At 38.3% G+C, this 21,013-nt stretch overlaps 1 protein-coding gene across 3 annotated transcripts in view; it reads right to left on the bottom strand.

Annotated features, from left to right (window-relative positions):
* The window catches only part of DGKZ (diacylglycerol kinase zeta), a 117,725-nt gene that overhangs the window by 71,888 nt on the left and 24,824 nt on the right, over nucleotides 1-21,013 (bottom strand). The window contains exon 2 of one of the 3 annotated variants that reach the window (XM_025167683.2): nucleotides 7,054-7,152. The exons of the other annotated variants lie outside the window; for them this stretch is intronic. Coding sequence (XP_025023451.2) covers nucleotides 7,054-7,152 — 99 coding nt within the window. The remainder of the gene's footprint in view (nucleotides 1-7,053; nucleotides 7,153-21,013) is intronic. 3 annotated transcript variants of the gene reach the window in all.

The raw sequence follows: 21,013 nt of genomic DNA on the forward strand, positions 1-21,013 counted from the left end.
TAGACTAGTGTAATTATTTCATTCCCAATTCATGCAAAGCCATTTTTCAGATTCCCTTTTCAAATTCTAGCATAAGGAAATAAGTTAGAAGATCATGAGATATTGGGATCTCTGAGAAGGCTTCTTACTTTCTATGGGACCAATTATCTTGTGAGAAAAAAATGCAGCTAGAAAAAGGTTATCTCTGCTTGCTGCAGACTGTTAGGTCCTGGGGCACTGGTGACGATGGAGCTTCCCTATGTAACTCACATCAATCACAGCTAAGTAGTAACAGAAATGAAGACACATTAAAAATGGGAAGTTTTAACTTTCTGTCTCCTTTCCCACCTGTAGCATAGATTGGAAGCCTGACCATAGGAAATGCCTGACTTTTATTATTAGGTAACCTGCTATGGGACCCTTTTAGAATGTATAATTCTAAATTCTGTAACTCACACTACTTTTGTTTGAGGTCTTGAGGAGCACAGGAAAAAAAATTGGATAGCTGAAAGCAAATTGCTATATCTCAATCATCTTTCTTCATCTCAATGCCCTTATGATGTGTTGGCCATGGCAGCTGGGAATTCTGGGAACTGCAGCTCAAAACATCTGGAGAATGCCATAGCAGGCCCTAACTTCTCACAGAGTTATAAAATGGACTACCTCTATGCAGATTTCCCTGAGCATCTGGGAAGAAGAATGGGACACTGTCAAAAGGTTTGTCAATAACTAGGGACCTGGTGAGCAACATGACTCCCAAAGCTGGTGTAAGAAAGCTTTCACTTGACCTTCTCAGAGCCTCCACCCTCTTTTCCCCAACTGAAGGATGATTATGCTGGGTAAACAAATCTGTGGTTGATGCATCAACATGCAAATTTCAGAAAGACGTTTCCTGTGTAAAATAAAAGAACAGGACTTTTAAAAAGGCAATGGCTGCCTCTATCTATTAAAATTCAAAAGTGATACTGGAATACATATTTTTCTGATCAAAGTAAATTACAGGAAGGGCAATAGAGGAAAGGATGTGCATCATGGCTATCCGAAGTTTTAATTCACAAAATGACTAACTGAACCCATGATAAAATAACATTTTTAGTATACGTGAATGTCCTAAAGCAGTGGGATATGCAACTTTTTCTGTGCCAAGAGGCATACTTGGTCTTTAAGTAGCCTGCTTAAAGGAGCCACACTCCAAAAACACTGGAGGGACTAGAACAAAAACTGTAATTTAATTTGATTTCATTTATATTTCATTATAATTAAACAGTTAGAATTGCTCTCATGTGTGGCATTTAATCATTTTCTTCTGTCATATTACAAATTACTACAATGAGTTTAGGAGGCCTCTGGGGGCCTTTCCAAGGCTTCTTGGGGCTCCATGTGACCCCGGGGCCTTCAGTTATGTACCCAAGGAAGGAACTGATAGATCACAAAATTAATTCATGAGTTGTATAATTAGCAGTCTTGAGAAATAATTATGTTTAAATCCCTGTTAACAATAAGAAGCAAATCCAATAAGGAACCAATATATACAACACATATTCAAAAGGTTTGTCGAACTTGTCTTTATAAATTATCAGTTTTATAACCAAACTAGATTATCAACTAAATTTCTTTTATTAGATCATATGTGCTTTATTCGATTAGCTACAAAATTTTAAGTTGATTCAAGTGATCACTGAACAGAAAAATGAAATCTGCAGTATTTATTCAGTCACATTTATCTGTATACTGAACTGACTGTGATCATACAGACTGTGTTCAAAGCAGTTTGCACACTAGTTTAATCACAATAATCGTAATTATATTCCAACAGCAAAGTAACTCAGTATTTCCTGATTTCCCACATATACTAGAGTTCAAGAGCTTATTACGGTCTTACAAACATACTATTATTAATCTCCAATCCATCACAAATTAAGGAAGCACAGTTCATGCATACATATATTATAACACTCCAACCTATGTAGTCTTAATTTACCCTTGTAGTATTGCCAATGCAGAGAAAGACAAAACAGAAATAATTGGCAAAAGTTGATGTATCAACCCACTTTTTCAACAGCCTTTCCTTTTAGAAAGAACTCTATTTGTTAAATTTTTATCCCATCTTTCTCCAAAAAGCTCAAGGTGACATATACAACGCCTCCTCCTCCAATTTTATTTCCACTAAAGGAAAAGTTTATCCCCAATTTACCTCCCAGGATTATTGTTGCCTGTGCAGTGAAGAGGAAGGATGTTAAGAGAAAAAAGTAGGAGGAATAACAATTCCTCAGAAAAAGAATCATCAAATTACAGCATTTTGTGGAAGGAGAAAGGTAAATTGGAGATCTTTTTACAGGGAGGCAGTGACAGACAGGAAGGCCTGGCGCGATATGGTTCATGGGGTCACAAAGAGTCGGACATGACTTAACAACTGAACAACAACAACCATATGGCATATTCATTCAGGTTCCAGAATGCAGGTATCACAGCGTAGCACCAAACCTGGGAGTTATTTTAATAAGTGTTTGGTTTTTTCTAAGCTTGGGGGGAAAAACACCTTTTCTTTAAAAATTCATTAATTCTTCAACTATTCCTTAACCTTATTTAGCCTGGAAGCTAAATTAGTCCTTTTCCTAAAAAAACATTTGTAGTTTGGATAGAGACTGAAACTATATTCTCATCTCTTACAGCCCAAAGTTTCAGTCGTGCATGTTGGAGGAAAGAAAAATTCATCACACTTAACAAGTGATTCTCTAAATAAATGCAAACTGGAAACAACTTCCCATATGAGAAGACCAAGGTGCCATTCTCAAAAAATGTATGGGTCTCACCCAGGACAATCAGATCCTGACAGTGTAACTACACTCTTTTAGACAAAGGTAAAACTTATGTGGCTCACTTGCATCTGACTTCTTTCAGTCAAAGGTGCTGTTGTTTTTGCCATAATCCACAAGCAAGTAACTACACAGCCACTTTCATGAAAGAATTGGCCCTACCTTTCAGCAGAAATAAGTACAAGATAATAGCTTCAAACAAGCTCAACTCAAAGGAGTTGTACCTTTTTTACGTAATATAGTTTTCCTAAGATTTAATATGTATGTTCAACAAATATATTTTAATTATATGTAGCAGATGGAGAGGATTGTTCTGTGCTATTTTTATTACCATACAGGATATGGCATAGCCAGTCACAGACTGTCCCTTTTTAATCCTTTCTCTTTATTTTTTAAGAGCTGCCCTACAAATGGAGTTTGTTCTGAACATTTGGGACATGTTCAAAGGCACATTTAAGCATACAAATTACACTATGCAACATATTATCTGTTCCATTGAAGATTTTCTGTTTGTGGAATTATTATAACTGACAGCCTAAACAAATCAACAAACAAAACTCTAAGGCGGCAGTTCCGTGCATGCTTATTTGGGAGTTAAGACCTGTTCTTATTCCACTCTTTAATTCTCTGAACATTATTAAAATTATACTTTAATACTACACATTTAATACATCCAAATTAATTGATGACATGATCAGATGCTCTGTCCAAATATAAAGAAAACTGTTGTTGCAAATTCCTTTGAATGTTCTATGTCATAAACAAATGTGTCCTTTCCTTTGTTTCTATCAGGCAGCAAGAAAAAAGGAGTTTTTTCCCAGTTAACCTAGGCATAAATTAAATATAACACATTTAGAATGATTTAGTCATTTCTTAATTGATTAAAGATTCCCTGCCTGATTAACAAGCAAGTACATTTTAACACTATTTGAACAAGTTATTATAATATAAATACCCGGAAAACTTGCAATGATTGAACATTTTAAACATCTTGAGAGTCATACTCTATAAGGGGGGGGGGGGGATAAATCAAGTATGTTTCTTGCTTTAGAATTACTGTTGTTATTCATATGCAACTTTAATCAACGGAACAATAGATCAACTAATCAGTTTAATCATTTATTTGAGAAATGTATGAGGTGGTAATTCTAGGCTTACAAATTCATTTGGTTTTATAAAACCCAGCCCAGTACATATAGTTTTGAATAAAAAACAAAATAGTTTTGCTCACTCTTGCTCAAACTGATCCCTCTAGATGTGTTAGACTATGACTGTTATTACTTTCAGCCATCCTGAGTAAGACCATTCTAGCTTAGCAATATACTAATGTCACACACATAAATTGTATTTAAGACAAGTGAGAAAGTTTTCCTTCTAAGACAGCTAAAAGACAAGCTTTGCTTGGTTCAACAGCTCAACTGCATCATGTGCTATTCCCTGAACTATTAAGCTAGGAACAATTCAATACTTTTCATTCCTGCATATCAAAGGCAGTCTTTGTGATCCTCAATACATTCACTGGCTGTCCACGATGGTCCTGCCAGTGCTTGAATGAAGAGGAGCTGAGCAAAGAAGCAAGACCACAATCACACATATGTGTAAGTTGTAAAAAAAATCCTGCTGCGCTCTAATTCTCCCTGAGGGATGATGAAGCATACTCCAGCAACACAAGGAGGCTATAGGTCCTCTTCCACTGCTTTAAAAGATTTTCCCCCTTCCCCAAACCAAAATTAGAATATAATGTACTTCAGCATCTTTCTAGGCTTCAGAGAAATCATGGCTATAACTAACGGTTGCTACTAGTGCAGGTACTACAGGGTTAACAATACTGACCCTAATAAGAGGGAGCTCCCAGGAGGGAAGCTAGCAAGTTCTCATTAATGGCTTCCCTTTTTAAGTGAACTTCCCCTGAGAGCAAGGCTGAGTGTCATGGTTGAGGCTAATGAATAAATGCTATAGAAGGTACTGTGCTCTACAAAGGAATTAAATAGTATCCTCCTGCTCTCTTCCCAGGGGTGCATCTGCAGGGATCTTCTCCCACAGGAATCATTTTGACAATGACCTGACTCTATTAAATGAAGAAGCAACAAAGAAAGGGTGAGATTAGCTACGAATATTTGAAAGGAAACAATGATTTAATGAAGTGAAATTAATAATGTAATGTATATGAACACACACACTCTTCCTCTACTGCCTCGTAGCCAGACTGTTGAGGCAACAACATTGCTTACTAGAACACTGTGTTGTTGAAGGCTTATCATTTTAAAATAAAACTTAACCTCTCAAAAAGATCCATATAGCTGAAATAGAACAGAGGATCACTTTCCCTCTAGTGTTTAAAATTCACCATTACAACTTTCCACACTATTTCTTGAGGCCAAAATAAGAGTGGTAACTCTTAAGTCTTTCCCAACTTGATATCCTCCAGATGTATTGGGACTGCAAATCTCAACATCTCATTAGGGTTCTGTAGGACTGACTTTTTTCCTGTTCTACACACTGATGAAACTGCAACTCAAACTGTCATATGACTTTTCCCCCATCAGCTTTACAACACATTTTAAAAAGTGGGGCATAGAACAAAAACATGCAGCATCATATTATCCAAAGATCATTAAAACAGAGCTGTGTCCACCAGCACAAGTGACTCAGTTGCTGCTGTCAGAAAGCACAGAATTATGCTATCAGAGAAAAGGTGATCCAGACGGATGTTATGATCCACAATATTAAAAAAATATCCAATGAGATGTAGAAGAACTAATATTCCCCTGTGCCCATTTCCTGGCATAAACACAGACCGGTTTCCATCCTGAACCTTGTCTGGAAAGCGGATTGGAACAAATCTAAAGCACCGGTTTCCTTTGAGGCTGCCAGAAGCTGAGATACTAATTCTTTTTCCATCATCATGCTCAAGAAATGAGTGTTTGACATTGGCAATAGACATTTTCACCATAGATCTATTTTTTTTCAGTACAAATTTTACCACTGGATTTTTTAAAAAGCAGAACTTACAATTTTTGTCAGAGAAGCAGTAGCAAGTTTTGAGAAAAGTGTTGTAAACTTCAATCTGAAATAGTTTGACTATATTCTCACCCTGCATATTTTACACAAGCTGAAAAGCATCTAAAATAATATGTCCATATCCTGTCCAATCTCCATCCATTCTTTGGCTTGTTCATGTTATGGCATATCCAAATGAATGTGATTTTATGTACAAAATACAATGTACACTGGTCATAGTGGACTTTCTAGGATTCAGTCAGTACATTACCTGAGCATCTATGAAAGATCTCTTTTCCACTTGAAAAGTCCTACTTGCTAGCATTCTACTAATACTAGGACAGCAAAGAAGGAGGGTATAGTTGCTACTGCCATATCCACAGAAAAAAGTATTTTACCATGGCACATCACTGTTTGGTTCTGCTTATCACAAAACCTCTGCCATTAGCACTCTAGTAACTGACCCAGCTGTTTTACTGACGCATCTCTCTAGAATACTAGGGAACATATGCAGTTCTATAATGGGTTGAAGGATGTTTGGATGCCATTCTATTGACAGTCCAAGTCAACAGAAGGTTGGGATGCAAAGAAAGACTGGCCTCAAGCAATCCAGAATGTAAGTTTCTATGACTAAGGGTGGTCTTGAACCTTGATCACTCTGCTTTAAGTCAACCCACAGCCATTTTCCTGGATCCTCAGCAGAGCAGTAGGAAAATCTTGATCGCCATAACATACTACACCAACTCTTTCTCTGTCCTCTCCTAAGTCACTCCAAGAAACACCCAACTTTGACGTAAAAAAAAAAAAAAAGCTAAATAATAAAGTCCACTGCCAGTCAGTAAAGCTAATATAAAGCTTAATGTTTATTAATAAACTTAATGAACAATTTAAAAATCAGTTATAATAAATTAACTAAAATAAGTAAGTGTTTTGCCAGTAAAATATGCCTAACAATCAATTACTCAAGAATGCAAACATAATTCCACATAAAAATAAAAAAGCGTGTGTGGGGTTGCATATATAAACACACACACTTCAGATCTGCATTTTTAACTCTGGCACCGAATGCTGTTGTCTAACACAAAAGCCAGCGACACATGCAGACTCCATAAACAGCCTTTGGATTCAAGCCCCCAATTAGTACAGGCTCTAGAGGGGTGCAGTGTAAATTGAAAACAAAAGCTTTGTTCAGCAGTAGATTGGAGCTACAGATATCAGCATTACAGAGCTTGGGCAAGCTAGTAAAAATACCACATACTTATATATTGCTGGCCTGTGCTTTATCCTGTGGATTCCCCAATGGCCAGGTTGGCTGCCCTGATGACAAGACAGGACATCCCTGTGAGACAGATGGAGTCTGGGAATACAAAGAGATAAGTCAGCATATCCGAGTCATGTTCCTCATTGTGACACACTGTTTTCTTTGAGTACACGTATGCACACACACACACACAATATAGAGGAACTATCAAATCATCAGACGATTCTCTTTCTCCATTCTGAATTAAGACCAGTTGTTCCCTTCTCCAAATACTCCCAAATAAGCCATTTTCACACAACCACCACCTAATCCAGGAGTGACCAACTCCAGAGAGGATGGGGCCACAACTCAATTGCTAACTTTTTCAAGTGCCAAAAGAAGCCATCTGCTGATATAACATATGGTCTTTTTAATTTTTTTTTGCCCTGAGAGAATTCAGGATGGGAAAGGGAGCAGGAAGCCCCATCTGGTGCATTATCTTGGGATGTCAGAGGCCATCTGGTACGTTATCTTGTGAGGCTAGGCCAGGGGGGAGTGGGGAGTTACATGTGGCTGGGGCCTGCCAACTTGTGATCTTACCAAAGAAAACCTCATTTGAAAGTAGTTCAGATATTCAAGGGATAACAGAAGCTCCCAACTTGACTAAAGGCAAAGAAGAGTAGAATGGTTAAGATGAAGGAAAACAAAGGAAAATGGCTAGTTCTGTCTCACCCAGGTTGACTTCAGTCCCATTCATGCACAGCTTCCAATGGATTACCCCCCAAAGATATACGGCTGATATTAAAAGATTCCCCCTCCCTCCAGCCTATCTAGTCCCATGCTTTGTTTTATACAGTGGCCAGCCATGATGCCTCTGAACCCGGAACACTGATAATCTTATCCTGCTTGAATTTTAAAGCTATGTATGGTATCGTGTGGCAGCAATTTCGCCATGCACTCTTAAGAAATGCTGCCTTTTATCTTTATCGGTGGTTTTTTTGCTACATGACCGTACAGTTAAGACTCTAACAGAAGAATTCATAGCAAAACAATAATAAATATCCAAAAATACTATGCAAATGAATGGGATTGGCTTCAAATTCCTTGTTGGATTACAAACTCCGCATAACAAGTCTGGGACAGAAAACTTAGACCAATTAACCATACAACCCTGAATGTTTTAATCCCAATGATGTACTGAAACATGTACTTTCAAAGACTGGATAGAAAGTACTTGATGAGAAGTGGTATTTTCTCCTGCTACACAAAGAATAGATTTCCTCTTCTAAGCTGTTGTCTGATGAACTGTGTGCATCATATTTAAAGATTGTATTTTTCCTCCATATCTACTGCTGTGACACAATAACTGTAACTTGAACAATTAATCTACTATGATTGATTTAATCAGCTAACATCCTAATTTAGCCACTGAAACAACCCACAAAGAACTCTAATGATTTCCCTTTGTGAAAGAATTCCAGCTGTTTTCTTACAACCCGAAAGACAACATAGAATATGGCACCAATTAATAAGTCAATAGGAATAAATGGAAGATTCTTTTCTCACCACCAGATGGAGGCAGTTCCCTACTGAACTGATGTTACTGAAAAAGTAGCATCTACCAGTGGCTCCGCTGACACACTTTGAAACCTCTTTTAGCCTGTGTGTGTGATCCAGATACTTCAAAATAGGAGTCAGGTGGCAGCTCTAACAGGAGATGGTGAACTACCCTCCCCTAGTCCGATCATTACACCAGTTCCAACTTCTGATGCTCATCACCTCTGGTACAGATATTGATTTGTAATTCAAATATGCTGGGACAAGCTGTCAGGCATCCGCTGCACGAAATGACCCTGAAGCATTCCTTAACGGGAGCTTCGACAAGAGAGATTGCTTTTGATCAACAAAAAAGTTCCATCTCTAGCATATACAGAGACAGTTCTAGTTAAAACAACAAATAGACCTTTATCCCAGTGACGTACTAAAACTTCGATTTGAGTTAACTATTTTAGCCAGATCAGATGAAGATTGAGAGAACTCAATAAAATTCTCCATCCCACAGCTATCCTTAGTTGCCTCAAAATGGAGTGATGCCCATAATCATCTATCTACCCACGTAGAGAATAAGAAAAGTGACTTTGAAAAAAATTTGCAAGAACCATTACCCAGGCAAAGGGGGCTGAAGCATTCTTTAACCCTGGGAAACAAGATAATATTTGGAAGCAGCTCAGGCAGAGACCTCCCTGAGTCACTGGAATATAAGAAGGAAGGGAGAATATACAATCAGATTTGCGAGATTCTGTTACCATAGCCTATCTCAGTAAAGTATAGTTCTCCTCTTTCTGTGGAGTTGATTTTCTGGTCTGATCTACCTAGTAGAGCTAACAATTCATGTGTTCTTAAGAATAATTTTCATCTAGAGATTAATCCAATGGGCCAATTTTCAAAGATACCCAACTCCAGTGGAGAAGAAGTCCTGGACTGAGAATTTCTCCATTTGAGTGTCTGTAGCCTCCTCTTGACTCCAGAGCAGAATTGGGCTATTTGAACTCTCAGGAAACAAAATCATCAGAATGAAACAAGAGGCATAATAAACTCTAAGGCTGTCAATTAGCTTCATACATTATTTTAAAATGATAATGAGGTAATGAGCAATGGTCTCAATAATCACAAGAAATACTAGCAGGATGGAGAAATTTAAAAGCCAGAAGTTCTAGTGCTTAGCATGTATGAATCCAAGCAAACCTAAAGTGCAAAACACAGCAAGCTGTTCACAGCCTATTTCTGCATGTGATATGTGTGAGTGAACTTCCTCAGTTTTTGGCTTCCAATGCTGAACACCACAACCAAGAACAAGCCTTATTGTTATTCCAATCATGATTTATTCAAGTGTTCTGCTGTTCTTCTCTGCACTGCAACCCTTTGCTATACTTCCAAACTCTGTTGTGGTTTTGGGAAGAGCTAGACACCTGCAGCTTTCTTCAATTGCCCACCAAGATAAAATCTCCCAGTTTACAGAACTTTATTCTAATTGGTATCTGTGAGGTGACATCATGACCGGCTGCCGAGTGAGTCCTGACAGCCCTGGTTCATTCTGATTTATTACTGAGTGGGGACTTTATGGGATTCCTTTGGGCATATGGTCTTTTCTGATTCCCAGGACTATTTTCAAATTTTATCTTTGGCTACCAGATGAATCAGGAAGGTTTATCCTAAATGTAGCTTGTGAATCTTTCAACTAAATAAAAGGAACTCTGACCTGTGTTTATACCTGAATGTGCCCTATACAGAACCTCTGTGGATTATATTTCCACATACAGAATGGTTGTGTTCACACAATATGGTTAACCAAACCAGTGATAACCTTGGTTGGGATGTTTTTATGGGGTTTTCTTTTTGTGTGTGTGGCTTAGCATATGAGTTAATGGTTCAATGTATTGCACAAACTGAGAAAATCAGTTAATTCAGAATCTAGAGCAAGCTTGTTACATGAGCACAGCCACTATGCATCTATTTATTTTTCTCCTTTTGTGGGGAAGGAAGAAAATAATTTAGATATCTTTAAATTAACTCTGAAACAGAACTGTCATAATATTTTCCCATATTCAAACTACAAAAATCTGTCTACCTCAAAAGTTTTTCCTGACATATGTGGGAAAAGTAATTCCCTGGGGTGCAGAACACAACTATCAAAGTCCACGCATAATACTAGTGTGGACTGAGGGACTCGACTTGCACCCAAACTTCCTTTTCAATGAACCTTCTAAAGTCTGAACACTCTAAAGTAGTAAACACCGAAAGAGTCACAAAGATCTAAAAAACAAGCCGCCTAACTTCACCATGGGCATTGATAAGATACTATTTGCAGCAAGGCTGAGGAGTGAGTTAAGTATTCTAACATGCTCATGTTGGTTATACAGAGGAGAGCCAATGTGTATTATTTTGTTGACAGCAATAATTCTGAATTTACTGGATGACCTTAGGCATGAAAGCCAGTTGGGTAACTTTGGGCCAGTCGCTCTCTCTCAGCCCCCAATGTCAGAGTCGGGCGAGAAGCCAGTCAGTCAATTTATGTTGCAGCCAATGGGACAACATTCAGTTGATCCGAAAAAAGTGGACCCTACACATGCAAGAAAAGTGCTAGGAAGAAAAAAAAATTCTGAATTTAGTTTGCATAATGTGGTGATGACAAGGAAGGAGGAAAAACAGGTGTGCTTAACACCCTTCAAAATCTTAAATTTGGGTTACAGCAAGGGCCATGCTCAATAATGGCTATTTCAAAAGGGCTCTTTATTTTATCAGACAAATACTCTTTGAAAAGGCAAAATCCTGGACAGTGCTGCTACCCTCTAGCTGAATCCTGGACCCTCTGCTCATAAATAAAAATGAATGTTCATTTTTACAATGAAGAATCAAGGCAAAACATGGTACAGTGAACAAAAAGATTTCTGTAGAGATCACCAATTACCTATGAGTCTTTGTCTTTATACAGTCTGCATTTGTTCTGCTCTAGCTGAACATATTTGTTTAGTGTTCCTTGTTTTGCCTTGGTTGTTCATCCCCAAAATGTGTACTTGGCCTTATGTCCCAAATGGAGGCACCATGATGTTCTGGTTAAGGTGCCGGAAACTGGGGAAACCCACATTGAAGCCCACCCTAGCTGTAAAAGCTTACTGGGTCACTCTTTCTTTGCTCAACCCATATCACAGAATTGTTCTTATGGGGAAAAATAGGAAGAGGAGTGCTACACATGCTACTTTGAGCTCTTGAACAAAAGCTGGGATACAAAGCTAACAAATAAATAAATGTTTTAAAGAATCCCTTAGATACAATTGTGCAATTTCCTGGGCTCTGATTAAAAAATCCTTTAACATTCCACAAGATATTTATTAAAATCTGCATTTATACAAAATCAGAGTTGCTACATATTTTAATAAAAATGTTGATCCATGATACTATATATTTATTCTGGCTAGCACATTGTCATATTGCCTTCCTTAAAAGGGTTCTTTTTGTTTCTTGTTCTTTAGTACCTGCAGTTGCCTCACTCCAACACCAAACAATATTTTGCCCTTGCACATAGAAATAAGCCCCTCTCCCGAAAAGCTTATTTGAAAAACACGCTCCTATAGTTCTACAAATAATTCATTACAAGTACAATTCATAAGAATTCTTATTTCTGCAATTTTATATAGGAATAATTTGTGGTAAAGAAATCTATGTACCCTATGTACCCTTGACAGAGAGGAGATTTTCTGGGGGGAAAAGGGCATGTGAAATTACTGTTCCTCTGGGGGAGGGAAAAAAAGAGCAGCATTTTATATCCAAGAGTCATCAAGGACAGCTGATTTTCTAAAAAAATTCTGAAAGTTTTACAGCCCCTTTCAAAGTTCACTCTCCCTTTCTGGAATGTGGTCACATGGAGCTGATTCACAACAGCTGGGATATACCCACGACCAGTGGCAGCAGCTTCTTCGTTGGGAAGGAAACAACTATATTCCACCTGTTTTTCCAGGACAACTGTGAATAGTGTAAGTCACCAACAGATTTTGGATTGGAAAACAATGACTACACAGAAAACCACATCAGCAGTAAAAGTTTATGACAACAGTTAGGTAGATCAGTTGCGCAAATAGCCACACTGTACTAAAGAATCTGTTTATTCACTGTAGTGCACATTAAATAAAGATTGGTATTGTTGTTTCTTCTTCATATTTCTTCTTGCTTTTCAAACATGAAAAAGGCGAAAGAGACAAGAGTACGGAATTGAGCTGTTCAGAGTACTAAACTCCAGTACTGTTAAATCTGCCCCACATTACCTCCGATTTTTCATAGTTCCGTAGACACCGCCCAATTATACTTCTGTTTATTGTACAGCCATATGGACTAGGACCATTATTTAAGAATGAAAGCTGACATCTTCAGCGTATCAAATGCATTCATTCTATAGCATTTTGCAAGTAGATAGTTTCACTTCTGTACACATACATACACAAAGCCTGCATTTACATCTCCTGTCTTGGGAATTAATCCAGCAACATTACAATTAAACTGCAGCTAAGAGAAATGCATTCGTCCTCCTTAGCTTAACTGTACTATAGAACATTTTGTAACCAGAAATCCCTGAATCAGTTCTTCGCTAAATAAAATAAAATAAAATAAAATAAAATAAAATAAAATAAAGGTCTGATTTCCCGAGTTTTGATTTATACAGCTATGCAAATTGAGCCTCAAATACTCACCACAATGTGAAACTAAATAGGAAAAACTTGAGGTAGATGTTTTTTGGTAGAATGTTCTTAAAGAAAAAAAAATATGTGTAGGAGGAAAAAAATGAAGTGCAGGGGGAAATTGCATGTGTTGGAGAAGAGGGAATGGCTCTCACTTGCCTTAAATACATGCCCAACAATTAGGGGAAAGCAATTATATTATGGGAACTTGTACAATCAATCAAAAGATACAAAAGAAATGCAAACTAACTCAGGGCAAAACAAAAACACATTCAAATTGTGTATGTTTGCCCTTTATGTAATAGCACAGACAATGGAAGTCAGATATCTGGTATATCCACTTTGACTAAAATGCTTACCCATGATACACACACACACATACACACACACACACACAATTTGAACCTCTGAACAATCTCACACTGAAAAAAATGCGGAAAAAAGAAGTGGCTGTCTAGACCGCACTCTGTCCTCTGGAAAACACCTCAGGACATCATTTATTGGACTATACTCATCCAGGTTTGTGGCCATATTTATATTATGACTAAAGTTTGCCATTAGCTGGCACTGCCAGGAATAGCTCAAGAAGAAGTGCATTTAACAGCTCAGCAGTGACCATTAGTGATGGCAGAAGATAGTCCATAGGGCATACAGAAAGGATTTTTAAAAGTCTGCAGCAAGAGAGTGCAGCTATGAATACAAACACACATACAGAAAGTCAAGATTAAAACTGGAATGCCCGATAAAATGTGAATTTAACACACTACTGCTTTAGCAATGATCTTGGGTCAAAATGATTGCTTTAGTTACTTTAGATCAGTGTTTCTCAACCTTGGCAACTTTAAGGTGTGTGGACTTCAACTCCCAGAATTCCCCAGCTGGGGACTGCTTTAGATGAACCAGAAATTTGCATCTGTTGTTTAGGAAGACAGCTCCTAAAATATGCCAATACAAGGGCATTTGGTAAACAGACAGGCTCCCTCAAAACAGATGCAGAACATTTTAAAAAGGCGGTTCAGATGATTCCACATATGAAGCTAAGCTAGTCTGTTCCAGAGCAAACTGGATAGGAAAATCACCGGAAATATCATGTTCTGCAAGGTGATATGTCCCCATATCAGCAAGAAAATATTGATGACAAATAAGGAAAACAAAAATAGTGACATTTTTAAAAAGGAGCAAAATACTGTAATTAAAACCTACTGAGCAATTATAGGCATGTGTATATACTAAAAAGGAAAAACTCACCAAACTATATTAACAAAAAGGTTGTACAGACAGACTACATAACCAGTCTCTACTCTGACTTTGTACGGAGGCTGGCAAGCAGTACTGTCCTAACAGGTTACTGAGGGACAAGTTAAGCAGCAGCAATTGGTGGATTTCCCTGCCAGCAGGGAAAACATCAAGAAATTGCTCTAGAGGCAAGTTTTGACAGATGGATAAACCAGCGTGTTTAGTCATCTGTCAGAACCTTTACATCTAAACCTTTAAATTGCTCTAGCAATATTGGTGCAACCTTCCTGTCAGACCCATGCAGGAAAATGCCCCAACTGACAGAAAGGTTCTACCACATTCTCTAGTGATTTGGCACCACTTGCACCCCAGCAGGTACACCAAGACCGGTCTATAGTGACCCACCTATTAGCGCATTTGTTACCACAAGGGTCTGACAGCCAGGTTGCAATGAGGGTATCAGATGATGATTATAATAAGAACTTAATATGGCCACCTATGCCATATAATGATCCTAGGCGGCTCACAACAACGGCTAAAAACAAGAATAAGAACAAAACCACTCTTCCCACCAGGCATCAGACCAACCAGACTCCCAGCTTCCTGACTCAATCCCATCCTAGCCCAACACCTGCAGGAAAAGCCAGGTCTTCATGGCCTTCTTGGAGGATGGGGATCCCTCAAATCTCAGGTGGGAGCTATTCCAAAGTAGTCCCAATATTGCCAGAGAAACCAAAAGACAAGTCACTTTTGAAAATATGGTTTATTTTTAATCCTGAGGTACCACTTTCTGTAGCAAACTTGGTGCTGCTGCTTCTCGTCTGACCTCATGTCAGTCCAGCAACACCAACCAAAGCGAACATGAAGGTAGGTCAACAGTGAACTGGAGGGGTGGGGTGGGGGTGGCACCGGCGACTGAAAGCAACCAATGAGGGCTGCACTGGGCTGAGTCCAGTCCTGGCCACTCCATCACCCCAGTCACAGGCAGCGTCATGCAGACATGTCTTTAAAGAATGCTTTATGAGGCATCTTCAAGCTGAAGTTAGAAGGAACATGTGGATGCCTCTCAAAAACCTTTCCACTTCGTTCTTTATGAGGGAACAAGAAAGGAGTGCACCAATTTTAACAAGATACCGCGGTGACAAGTGAGGATTGCCATGATGCTTCAGCTCGCTCTCTCTCTCTCTCTCTCTCTCTCTCTCTCTCTCTCTCTCACACACACACACACACACACACAGACGATAAAGATACAGAGAAAGGGATATCTCTGTGCTTATGTGTATATCTAAAAGCTATTTAAACTGATGGCAAACTGCAGATATCTAAGAGACCTTTCTTTGCTTGTATTACATGCTTAGTCACTGCGACAAAAGTAATCACAGTATTTAACTACTTTTTCCGACTAAAAGAGAGGCGGACTTGATGGAGCACATTAACAGAACACTGCCCAGGATGACCAAGCAGACTTTTCTCTATATTTAACATTTTCCACTGCACATGAGCCCCATGAAAGGTTTTTGTCTCAGAATGCAAGTAAGAATAAGAATATGTCACTGGCCAGTCTGAAAATATCACAGGAAGTAGAATGAGAATGAGTTAGCAGATGTGAATGGCCTTTTGGAAAGGCAAACTTTATTATGTAATAAAAACATTTTAATCTAATATAATGTCAGGAAAAAAAGGTACCATCATAGTACATCAACCTGCTTCAGTACAAAGTACTATTTTATGTTGTCCCATACTATTAAATAAAACCAGGATTTTGTTCTACCACTATTTACTTTAACACAAAAATACAGTGGTACCTCGGGTTACGAATTTAATCTGTTCCATGACTCTGGTCGCAACCCGATTTGTTCGCAACCTGAAGCAAATTTTCCCATAAGGTTCAATGTAATTACCGTTAATCCGTTCCGGCGTCCGCGGACCATGTGGCACGGGTGGAAAAATGGCCACAGACCACGTGGCACGGGCGGAAAATGGCCGTGGACCACGTGGCACAGCGGAAAATGGCCGCGGATCCGGTTCGTACCCCGAGGCGGAGTTCGCAAACCGAGGTAAATTTTGCGGCCAGAGCTGGTCGTAACCCGAAAAGTTCGTAAGCAGAGGCGTTCGTAACCCGAGGTACCACTGTAATTCCACTTCACCTCATGATTAACAATGGAGTTATTTTAGGTGACATGAAAACATATACAAGATACTGATATGCCTGTGCCTGTGCCTGTGTTAATAGAATAATTGTGCATTTTGCATAACAAGTGTATTCAGACAAGCACTTTGCAATGAGACACACTTACCAACAAAACCTCTATCTTGTACACTTCAAAGGCATGCATGGTTCAAAACTTAATCCTGCATTAAGACCAAATCATCATCATCATCATCATCATCATCATCATCATCAAGAAATGGAAAAACATTTTTTGTTAGGTATGCTAAGCAGCACCCTCACATGCTTAGATTTACAGCAGCCACACCTAATTAATATGCAATTGTAACCGTGTTTGAAAGCAGTTTGGGGAGTGGGAAAAGACAAAAGGATCACAGAACTACAAGGATTTATAAGTCCTTGCCATATGGTATTTATCTTCCTATAAATATATGAAGACCCTTCTCTGTTGTGGCACACGCCCTCTGGAATATTCCTCCAGAGATCAAACTGGCCTTGCCCCTATTGACCATCCCTGAAGACCTGGCTCTGGGCTCGAGCCTGGGGCCCTGGGTGTGGAACAGAGTCTGCTACTTAGTTATGCTGAGTGTTGGTTTTGTAATTTTTTTTCCAGCTGCTATGGGTTTTAGATTTTTTACATATGTTTTTATTATTTCTATTATTGTGAGCCGCCCAGATTTATGCATGTGAAATATGCAGCCATATAAATCCACTAAGTAAATAAATAAATATAGCAGGGATAACAGAAGTGAGGTAGAATTGAGAGAACTAATGGGATACACTGAGCACTAGATAAAAACTTCACACACACACACACACACACACACACACACATTAGAGAGTGCATAAATAAGAGTCTACCATTGCTGGAATAGCTTTTCTATGTCAAAAAATATTTAGTATCCAATAGATGATGAATACCAAAATGACCAGATTCCTCCACAAAAACTCTGCAGGTGGTAATACCAGCCTCTAGCCAGCCAGAATGTTCAGGATGATCTTGAAATGGGCAACAACAGCTTCCCTTACAGACTGGATACATGAATGCTCCAGTTAAGATAAATACAAGATTGGCCTGATACTCTAAACCAGTCTCCCCCAACCTTAGCAACTTTAAGATGAGTGGACTTCAACTCCCAGAATTCCCAGCCAGCACAGAATTCTGGGACTTGAAGTCCACCCATCTTAAAGTTGCTAAGGCTGAGAAACGCTGCTCTAAACAATTGTGCCTCAAGTATATTGAACACAGAACTGACTAGATGGGAGGCAACACTGGACTTAATCCTAAGTAGTATCCAGGCCTGAAGGGGTAAACTTGAAAAAAAAAAAGAGTATTAGTAAAAAGGAATCTGAAAGAGAAACTCAAAAAGCTTAATTTTCTCCAGAACGTTTGAAAATAGATAATATTCATTACAATATAAATTCAGTCAGAATATATACCACAGGTCAGGAAGTATATCAGAAGTCAAGTCCAGGAGATGACTAGCACAGTTAACAACAGTTCAGGAAACTGTCTACAGAAAAGGCATTTCCTTCAGAAAATAGGCAACTTGTTCAAATGAAGAAAACAAAAACAAACACAAAGCTGCACAAAAGAAATACAAAAAGCTACAAAATAAAGGATGCAAAGAAGACCACCACCAACAACAACAACAAAATTAAATTTATCAAAAGCAGAAAAGCAGCTAATAAGGTAAAACAGCTAATAAGATAAAATTATCAAGCATTCTGGACGAGTTCTGCAGAAGAAAAATCCACATGGCTTTTGCAAAGATTAAGTACTGATTCTTTCCTGAGAAGGTCAGCAAGTCTGTGTACAAGAGTGATCCAATAATAATTTTACATGGACTTTCAAAAGATTTTTGACAACATCTCTCAGTGCTATCAAAGATTCTGGAACCATCTTAGCAGTCATAAGATAAGAAGACAGGTTCTGTTATGCACTGGTAACAGCTTAAAAAAACAAAGTGCAAAGGATACAAACAGTATATTCTTGCAGGTTATAAACAACAAGCATCCAAGGATCTGCAATAAGGACTGCATTATTACCTTACTATATTTAAAAATAATTTGGTTTTAGGGATGAGCAATAAGATGGCTAAGCTTGGAAATGGTAATTTAATGAGATTAAAACAAAATGATGACAAAATGCTCCAAAAAGATGATCTCTAATGAAGAAATACACCTCACAAGGCAAATAAAATTCAGTGTAACTAATGTAAAATAATCTACCACCACCTCTCAAAAATAATATTTTAGAGCTTAGAAAATGGAAGGAAATGGGCAGCCAAAATGATCAAGAGCCTAGAACAACTCCTTTATGAGGAAAGATAACTATGCTAGGAAGTGTTTAGTGTAAAAAGAGGTACATGTGGGTACAGGAGACGTTTATAAAATGATGCATGCTGTAGAGAAAGTGGACAATACTCTATCCTAATACTAGAATCAGGGATCATTCAAAGAAGCTGAAGGGTGGAACATTTAGTATAGATACATAGTAGTAATTTTTCACAGAGTATGTAATCAAAAAATAAAATTCCTATTAACAGATGTAGTGACAAGTATCAGCTTATTTGGCTTTAAGAGCCTTAGATAAATTTGTGAATGTAAAGCTCTCAACAGCTACTCATCATGATGGTTACTAATAATAATTAGTAAATACATATTACCTCTGGGAGGTAATGCATTACCTCTGGAAGAACAACATTCTAGGCCAACTATAGTGATCTCCTGAGGTTCTTCCTATGTGCTTCTTGGTAAATAAAACTATGCAATCAAAAGAATACCGTAAGGTTAATTGTTATTCAAGAGAAGATACATTCTACCATGCAATTTTACACTAAAGAAAACCTTGTTGTTCATCCCTTGAATTCTGAAAGAGGTAAATTACAGAAGTAGTTTGATCCTGTTTCCAAACATTATCAGGTTTCCTAAATCTTCCAAAATAGTGGCTAGTTAAATATACTGCATGACAGATAGTATTGGGACCACCAGATTTTTTCTTTTTTTTTTTACTACAGTTCATACAATCATGGGCCTTGCTTGCTGAAACTTAGGAGATCTGGCAGAGGCTTTCATGAAATACTTGGTCATTTACACATAGTACATGGGCAAGATCAAAGATCCAGACCATCAAGCTTTAGTTGAGCAACTGGGGCAGATGAAGCATGCATGATGGCTGTCTGAGGCAATGACTTTCATCCATAGCTGAACTGATCTGATCATATTCAAAGCAGCAATCTTTAAGAAGGGAAGAGCTCCAGATTACAGTCCACGTGAGGAGGCATACATTTGAGTTTAGTAAGAGCTCAGGCAGTCACCTGGGGACACAAACACAAAAAGAAATTGGAGCTCCAGAAGAGGGTAGCTGAAAGCTAAATATAGAGATCTCCTTAGAACCTGTACTCCTGTACATGAGACACAGTGAGTAAAAAGAGAAAGCCCACACATGGCATTTCTCCTCTAATATTGTACCTGCTGGGAATGGTTTCTCTTTGTTCAACCTTCCAAAGCAAGGGCATGCTGAGCAGAGAATAGGTTAGCAGGTGCAAAATTTAGCATAAAATCCCCAACTGTATGCATGCACGCAAACACTTTTGCATTTTTAATGTGTCAAATAATATTCTGGCTGGCAAATGTTAGCTGGTATTGGGCCCCAATATCTAACAGCTCTTGACTAATGATCTGGATTACATAAATCACAATTGTCACACTTTCTCTTGTGTATCTATGTCACTTTGTATTTATGATTACACTCACCTTATATTTGTTTTGCCCAAAATGTTTGTTTCTGTCCCAGCCACATATACCCATTAAGTTCCTGTTCAGAATGCAGTACCCTCAGAATGTAAAGTTTTAAAAAATGTATTTCTCACTCCTAAACAAGATTACATATGTGCCATGACTGTCACAGAAACCTGAATTTCTATTTTATTAGGAAATTCTGCACTGCCACCCATCGTTCTTCTCAATAAAAATTCTAACTACAGCAAGTTCTACATTCTTTGTCTCCACCCAAAACTAAATTGTACCAAAGCTCATCCTAGAATCTGCTTTTAAAGATTAAAAAGTCCCTTTTTGTTTTTGCGTGTCCAAGAAAAGGTCATTTCAGATTCCCCACAAACATTTCTCTCTTTTCCAGCTTTCTCCTCCAACATGAGTATACTGTCCTCCAGTATACGCATATACTGTCACTAGCAAACCACTACAAATCCGTTAAAAATAAGTTATTTTTTCCTTGGGGGATCAGTGTTATTCTTGAAAGGGAACTTTTAGGCCTCTTGGCTTCACAAGCTTAAAACTATCAACCAGGTCTAGTGGATTCACAGAAAATGTAAGTCTC

The sequence above is a fragment of the Python bivittatus genome, unplaced genomic scaffold (genome assembly GCF_059951505.1).
Source record: "Python bivittatus isolate LINGU-HERP-01145 unplaced genomic scaffold, Pbiv_v1 ctg000480_np1212, whole genome shotgun sequence".
In the NCBI taxonomy this organism is placed as follows: Eukaryota; Metazoa; Chordata; class Lepidosauria; order Squamata; family Pythonidae; genus Python; species Python bivittatus.